Source organism: Thunnus thynnus, chromosome 5 (genome assembly GCF_963924715.1).
Source record: "Thunnus thynnus chromosome 5, fThuThy2.1, whole genome shotgun sequence".
Taxonomy (NCBI): domain Eukaryota; kingdom Metazoa; phylum Chordata; class Actinopteri; order Scombriformes; family Scombridae; genus Thunnus; species Thunnus thynnus.
The window spans coordinates 26,908,137-26,916,082 of record NC_089521.1 but is presented as its reverse complement, the minus strand read 5'-3'; the positions used below and the strand labels follow the sequence as shown (position 1 = coordinate 26,916,082).

Here is a 7,946-nt window from a genome sequence, read left to right as displayed (position 1 = left end):
TGTTTCCACAATGTGTGCTGTTATTTTTTATTTTTTCTAGCATATTTCAGTGATTTTATATACATTTTTAAAATATTAAAATGTATAATGGTAGTCTATGGGAGGAATGATAGACTCTTTGTTACTAGATTGGACGTACGTTGGCCTACAGACTCCTGTTCAAACCTTAAAACGTTCAGAAAACTTTCAATAGTCAAAGTTGTGTTCTGTGTTGTGATACCTGTTGTACTTTTAGAGAGATTTAAATCCACAGTGAGGGCTTTTACAGCAGCTTTCAAATCTTATCAGTGTGTGAGAAATCAGGCAGAGAGAGCCACATTTTTAACTCTCGAAGCACAAATCATATCTCTAAATGTTCCCACAAGCCTCCTCTCTTTCAAAATGTAAATATATTTCCCATAGGAGTTCTAGTTTTTGAGATCTAAACCTTAATTGATAGGGAGCATACAGTCATTGACTGCAATGCAAACTGCAGGTGGTTCCTCCTGTTTCTTAAACTGTGTACAGATATTATAGATCCTCATTCTCAGCTCATCCTGCTGCCACTAATGATGTACAAATCTCTGGGCTGCAAGCTTTAGGTAAATCAATTTCTCCTCAACAAAATGGGATTTTTTTCCTGAACATGTGAGGGTCAGTCTGCTGGCTCAGTGGTTCAACCATTCATGTTCTCATGGTCAGTTTCTTTATGAGATTACAAGGTTGTAGACTGTTTCTAAGGAGATGCAGACACAGCCGATTGAGATAATCTCTCTCCCTTTTAACTGTAAGTACATTCAAACCTTCAGTGGCTTCAGGTTTCATTCACAATTCAAAACTGCTTCAGTCTCACAGACACTCACATCAACATACACATTTAGGATGTCGATATTCTGTTCTGCTACTATTAAGCTTTCCAGAATTCAGTTCTTTACCATGTTGGGCAACTTCTTTATTCATGAGATGGGATGTCTCAAGGAAAGTATTTAGAGTGTTTCTGGCAGTTTTTGACATAGACCTCACCCCGATTAATAGCTCAGAAAACAGAAAAGCTGTAAAACTCACAGAATATTTAACTGAATATAGGATTCAAACTCAGTGACGTTCCTTTATAGAACAGATTCATTCTTTTGCTGCTTCAAAACATCTCTGGCCATTCTTTTCTTTTATTTATGTTGTTTATCTTCATTGTTACCTTTATTATATTATTTCTTGTCTTTTCTATACATCACTTTTGAATTGTCTTTTTATTCAGCATACAGGTAACAAGGATTTATGTTACACCTGTTTCCTGATCTTTGCTGTCATGATTTTATAAAGTTTCATACTGATTGTTTCTGCAATCAAGAGAGTTTGCACTGCTGTAGACCTCTAGTGGTCATAAGGATAATTACTCAGCCTGAATTATGTGGATGGATACAAAGAAGACAAAGTGATTGAGGGCTCTCACACGAGTTCAACTTTAAATATCCACATTTCATGTTGCTAACGGTAACCTGGCACAATAAAACTCACTCAGCGAATTAACAAAAACTGAAACCTTTATTCAGAGATTTCATTTTTTACAAAAAAAAAAAAAAACAACAACCAACAGTTAAGTGCACCTTGGAATGCTCGTTGGTAAATGGACCCAGAGCGGCGTCATGATTGCTTGATGTTTATGCTCTTCTGGTGCTTTTTAAGACGGCAGCCACTGACACCGAATGACTCAAAGCCCTTTCTCCAGGACCAGAGGGCTGGTAGTGATAAAACAAAGTGGCCTGCACGATTCCCCCAACGACCCCCCCTCCCCTCCCCTCCCCTCCCCCCTGCCCCCCAGTCCTGTTTCCCCTTGTTGTTCTCCCCCCTCAGCAGTGCTCTCTACTCCTTGGCCACCGCGAATGGCTTCTCCACCTCGATTTTGCCGCAGTCGTGGATGGTGACGTCTTTAAGAGGCTTGTCGCGGCCGTCTGTCTTTGTGCCCTCGATCTTCCTCACCACATCCTGCAAGATGAAAACAGACAACGTCAGCAATATCAAAATATCTTTGTCAGCCTCAGTGGTCTGAGTTTTCAGATCCTTTATTTAAATGTTCCCTGTGGAGTTTGTGACCTCTAGTAGTGCTACGGAGCAGTTTTATTTTTTTATTTATTTTTTTTTTTATAATGAGTGGATCCCATTTTGTTTGCCTTGTACATCGTCTCACACTATTCCATTGATCTATAGGTGTCTGTAATACAGAGAAACACAGCAATGCACCAGCAAAGGCAGAGAAGAAGAAGCTAGTATACATGGATGTAAACAGTGCAGGATTTAAGATACTTAAAAAAAACAAAAAAAAAACAGTTTTGCCAATATTTTATGAAAGGAAGGAAATGGATTCAACATATTTGTTATGAGTTCTGGTGAGTAACAGTGAATGTAAACATAACTTTCATTTGTTTACAAGAAAACTCTACAAGGCACCTTTACGTAAAAAGTACTATTAACACAGAGTAAAAATACTCTTAATTACATACGTATTATCAGTTTTACAGTTACAGTAATGTACAAGGATCATTTTAATGTTGTTGCTGGTTAAAGTGGAGCCAATTTGAACTATTTTATACTATTGGGCAGCTTAATCTGTAACACTGAATTATATCAGGTTTTTTTAAATTTAAAATCTTAATCTGCAAAGTAAATAGTAACGCTGCTGTCACATAAATGTGTGAAAAATATAATATTTCCATATTTAAATGTAGTAGAGTAGAAATAATACAGTATTTGAGTAAATGTACTGAGTTACTTCCCATCACTGGTCAACCTGTTTGTTATTATGACATTATTATTATTGATGTTCTTGGTTGGTTTTTATTTCTGCTTTTCTGCGTGACATTCAACCTCAGTGTTACCATCTAGATGTGATCTATATTCATGATGCAATCCTGAGTCCTTTTGCACCATTTGTTACCGACGTCAAAGTGAAAGGAGGTTGTTAGTGTGTGCAGAAGTATTCAGAAAAGTGTCAGAGCTGCAGAATGTTAATCATAAGTCTGGATGTCTGCACCGATCGCCCCATTCAACTACAATTCACAACATGCAGAATTAGAGCTGCAACAATCCACAACTGGTTTGATAATCGAACAAATATTTTAGTAATTTTTTGCAAAAATACTAAAAATGTGCTGTTTGCAGCTTATAAAGTGAGAATTTTAAGCTTTTCTGTGTCATAAATGACAGTAAAGGGAATGTCTTCACATTTTGGACTGTTGATCAGATAAAAACAGGACATTTGAAGACGTCACCATGAGCTCTAAGAAATTATAAACATATAAACACATTTATTTCCTTGCATATAAAATTACATGAAGTGCACATTATAGGCTGAGTTAGAAACCAATTTCCTGGCACAGAGCAGAAGACTTGTGTCTATTTTGGTCTGAAGTCAGACCTGCTATTTGAGGCACTTCCTCAGGTATGTCTTAGCTGATGACAAACTACACACACACACACACACACACACACACACACACACACACACACACACACACACACACACACACACACACACACACACACAGATCAGTGTTTGGATAGCAGCTGAATGCTTAGTGACTTTTTTTTTTTTTTTTTAAACCCACTCACCATTCCCTCCAGAATTTTTCCGAAGACGACGTGTTTGCCGTCCAGCCACTGAGTCTGAACTGTGGTGATGAAGAACTGAGAACCGTTGGTGTCTTTTCCAGCGTTTGCCATGCTGAGCCAGCCGGGGCCGTAGTGCTTCAGCTTGAAGTTCTCATCGGGGAAACGGTCTCCATAGATGCTCTTTCCTTCATTTAGAGAAGAGAAAAAACATCTAATTTGTACCATTTGAAATCAGTAGAAGACAGTTCTAGTTTATTATTGGCTTTTTATTTCCACAAATGTTCACTAGCAACCTTTGCACGTCACTTGGACGACTTGATTGCTGCCAAATGTTTATCTTCACTTTATCTGATAACATTTTCTTTATGAATACTGAACAGAACGGCTGTAAGTCACTCTGACTGGGAGCATCCACCAAAGTCAAATGTGCTCCACTAGTGAAGTCAACAAAATGACAAAGTGAAGCTTACAAAACAGGTGGTGGCACAAAAAATGTGATTAAAAAAAAAAACAAACAAACAAAATGAATCCTCAAATCTTCCGAATCAGATGGAAACAAGGCACCTGTACCTTCGGTGAAGGAAAAGCCGCTGTAATTAGACATTTTGCTGTCAGTTTGCACAGCTAAACTGTTTTTGGCAAAACAAAAAAGAGCCGATGATACCACAGAAACCACCCTGAAGTCATGAAGTGCTGAGAACATGAAATGATGCCAACAGTCACCAGCAAGTTTGATCTTGCTGAGAAAAAAAAAAAAAAAAGTACAAGATATAAATGTCATTCTGCAGGTGTCAGCAGCCATCTTACCTCCGGTGCCGTCTCCTCTGGTGAAGTCTCCACCCTGGATCATGAAGTCCTTGATGACTCTGTGGAATTTGCTTCCCTTGTAACCGAATCCTTTCTGTTTAATTAGAGCAAAAAAAACAAAACATAAACAACACTTGAAAGCTCTGAATTTGACATTTTACACCACATGAGAAAAGATTTATTCAAAGTCCATCTTCAGCACATGTGGTTTGTGGTTGGGAAAGTAAACAAGGATGTGGCGACCAAGTTAAATATGAAGTTCACTGCTTACTTCACCTGAAATACCCTTAAACTCTTATCTTGTGTCTGTTACTGTGTAAAAACAAGTAAATGTTGCATTTAATGTGAGTCAAAACTGTTCTTTTTCTATCTTGGACTGGGCGACTGTAAGGTCAAACAAAGCGCTGCAGAGAAGAGCAGTTTGGGTACGTTATGAACCAGCTGTATGATAAATAGACCACAAAAAGGTCCTGTAGGTCTCACCTCTCCTGTTGCCAAAGCGACGAAGTTGTCGACTGTTTTGGGAACGGTTTTCCCGAACACCCCGATGACGATTCTTCCAACATCTTCCTCTCCGATTCTAATGTCGAAGAAAACCTATAAAAAAAAATGTCAAGTTATGAAAGTTATTCATCAGTTTCTCACATGATGAAGCACAAATTAAGGTTTTAATTTTAATAACATTTTCAAGCTAAAAGGTTGCGTTGACATGAGCATCATGATAATTACATAGTAACAGGATCTTTCATTAATATACAGTGATTTTTTTTGATTTTTTTCTTCCAGTACTTACATGTTTCTCTTATAGTCTGATGGTAAAGGTTAGATAAGATCTTTCATTTATAATTGCAGCAGCTGCCTTTTGTTGGGGAATTTGCCTGCAGCTGTTTCTGTATGATGTGATGCATATTTTAAAGATATGAGCATCTTGTGCTAAACGTTTATCCAAGATTTTATCAGCCCTAATTTTATGTTTAGAGCTGCAATGAACAATTGTTTTCATTATCAATGTTGATTATTATGTCAATTAATTGATTAGTCATTTGGCCTGAAAATGTCAGAAAATGGTGAAAGATGTCGTTCACCATTTTCCAAAGACAAAGAAGTGACCTGAAATGTCTTTTGTCCAAAACCCAAATATATTCAGTTTATGTTTAAGGACACACCATGAGGCACAAATTCAAATCAACCTTTCAGTATTTTACATGTATTTGCATTACTGGCCTGTGACTCATTCTAAGCATTTGATCGTACAGATAACTTGTGATATTCTGGTCAAATGATAAGATACTAATGATTTTTTTCACCCTTTTTTGTTTATCATTTTACACCACAAACAATGATTTGTGTCAAAAAAAGGAAAGACTTGTGACCCAAACACTGGCTGCGAGTAGAAAATTATTTTAAGTTTTATGCAAAGAGAAACTAGTCTGTAAGTACATTTACTAAAGTGCTGAAGTACAATTTTGAGGTATTTATACTTTGAGTATCTCCATTTGATGCTACTTTATACTTTCCACTCCACTACATTTATTAACGGCTTTAGTTACTTTTCAGATGAAGATTTGACACAATGGATAATATAACAAGCTTTTATACAACACATTGTTAAAGATGAAACCAGTGCTTTCCAACCTTTTTGGCTTTTGAGGTCTTAAAAAAAAACAATGTGTGGTCGGGGTCACGTTTCAGATGTCTATGAGTTGTTAACAGCTCCACCAAACAGTGATTTTTCCCTCCAAACTTGTCACATGGTTTCATTTCAATAAATGTTCAAATGATCCAATATTTCAAATAAAATCAAAGATTAGAGAAAAAGTCCAAAAGACCGAAAACAGATTTGTGTATCAGAACTTTGTTTTTTCTTCTTTCCTCTCTCATTAATCATCTCACGACCCCTCAGATTTATCTGCTGACCCTTTGGAGGGGCCCAACCCCTAGGTTGGGAACCACTGGACTAAACTGGCTAACTGTATGTAAAGTAGTTGAAACTAGCTCCACCTCCAGCAGCTACAACAGTAACATGCTGCTCTAACACTGATAGTAGTAATAATCTAATGATGTCATATATAATAATATAAGTCAGAGGGATCAAACCACTACTTTTACTGCTGATACTTAGGTATGCACTTTTAGTTAAGTAGGATTTTACATGCAAGACTTATACTTGTAATGGAGTACTGTATTGGTACTTTTACTTCAACAAAGGATCTGAATACTTCTTACAGCTCTGGTCAGTTGCCAGATGATGCCTACTTCCTTTGTAACTGTGGACGTGGACAAACGTGCTGCAGGCAGACACAACAAGGCCAGACACGACATCTGCTGCGGCCAAGCGGGTTATCTAAATAAGTCAATAGATTAAACCCGCATCGATAACGGAAGCTTAAAAGGATGTGGATGCATTTGGACAGTTGGCATTAAGGCCGAAATCACCAGCTAACACTGAGAGTAGCTAGCTATGACCAGCCAGTAGCATTTTACAGCCCACAGATCCCGGTTTGTAGCCGCTAGGGGCCAACTTGCGTGTGACGTGGCTTTAAAAGATCCGCAGCTAGCGGTTAGCTTTTCACGCTTAGCAAATGAGGAATAGCTCTGATTTCTCTGCAGGATCCGCCGGCGAGCTAGCTGGCGAGCTAAGACCTACCTTCGCAGTCACTTTGGGGCCTTTCTTCTTCTCGTCAGCGGACGAGCCGTTAGGGAAAGCGAGGAAAATCACGGATCCTACAATGACCGTGACGGCTACAAGGAACTTCATCCTTCTCTCGCAGAGTCTGACCATCAACAAGAAGAAAATGAGCAGCCCGAAAAGGCTTGATAGTCCTGCAAGCTTTATACGAGCCGGGTGGGGGGGGAGAAGGAGTGCGGTATCCGGGGTGGAGACTACGGCTGCGCTGCGCTGCCTCCGTCACACTGGTGCCAGACGCACCGCGCTCTGATTGGTTCACGTACCGGAGCGTTTCAGCCAATCACATGCAGACGCGTGACAACGTTTTGTTGAATATTCTCCAGATCTCAGTGACATTTTGCACTTTTTGTTATCATCAGAAACAATGTATTCCTCATTTTTTCCTTCACTCTGATGTGCTTACAGACCTTTGGGCAGGAACTTGCTCCTCATATCCATCGATGAGACTCATACTTTTACTTTATATCATGTATTTTTCCGACACAAGAACAGTTCCTTTGGGCAGTTGGTCAAACAAAAACTAGATACTTAAATATGTCAAGTCAATTTTATTTGTGTAGCCCACATAAATCAGAAACTTGCCTCAGGGGGCTTTACAGTCTGTACAGCAATACAACATCCTCTGTCCTGAGACCCTCCATTAGAATAAGAAAAAAATACTTAAAAAAACATTTAACTGGGAACAAAAATGGGAAGAAACCTCAGGAAGAGCAACAGAGGAGGGATGTCAACTTGAGAAATTGTGATGAGCCTTTTTTAACAATTTTGTAGTAGTCTTGTAGTCTTATTAAGACTTTAATTCTTTATTATTATTAAACGAATATTCAATTAATTGAAAATAGTAATAATTAGATTAATTGCTAAT

At 38.3% G+C, this 7,946-nt stretch overlaps 1 protein-coding gene across 1 annotated transcript; it reads right to left on the bottom strand.

The window, feature by feature from the left end:
- Positions 1–1,502: 1,502 nt before the first annotated feature.
- ppib (peptidylprolyl isomerase B (cyclophilin B)) lies at positions 1,503–7,268 on the bottom strand. Its single transcript, XM_067590431.1, has 5 exons — positions 7,040–7,268; positions 4,876–4,989; positions 4,393–4,486; positions 3,586–3,770; positions 1,503–1,962 (listed from the first exon to the last, which is right to left on the bottom strand). Exons 1-5 carry the CDS (start codon positions 7,172–7,174, stop codon positions 1,840–1,842), a joined length of 651 nt encoding a protein of 216 aa, XP_067446532.1. The 5' UTR covers positions 7,175–7,268; the 3' UTR covers positions 1,503–1,839.
- Positions 7,269–7,946: the final 678 nt, after the last annotated feature.

Bases quoted from the DNA above. Each gene is read 5' to 3' on its own strand.
- ppib (XM_067590431.1), bottom strand. From the start codon at position 7,174: ATGGTCAGACTCTGCGAGAGAAGGATGAAGTTCCTTGTAGCCGTCACG. The intron at 4,990-7,039 runs GTAGGTCTTAGC...TTTTTTTTATAG, and splicing joins GCCCCAAAGTGACTGCGAAG to GTTTTCTTCGACATTAGAAT. The intron at 1,963-3,585 runs GTGAGTGGGTTT...TTCATCTTGCAG, and splicing joins GAAAAATTCTGGAGGGAATG to GATGTGGTGAGGAAGATCGA.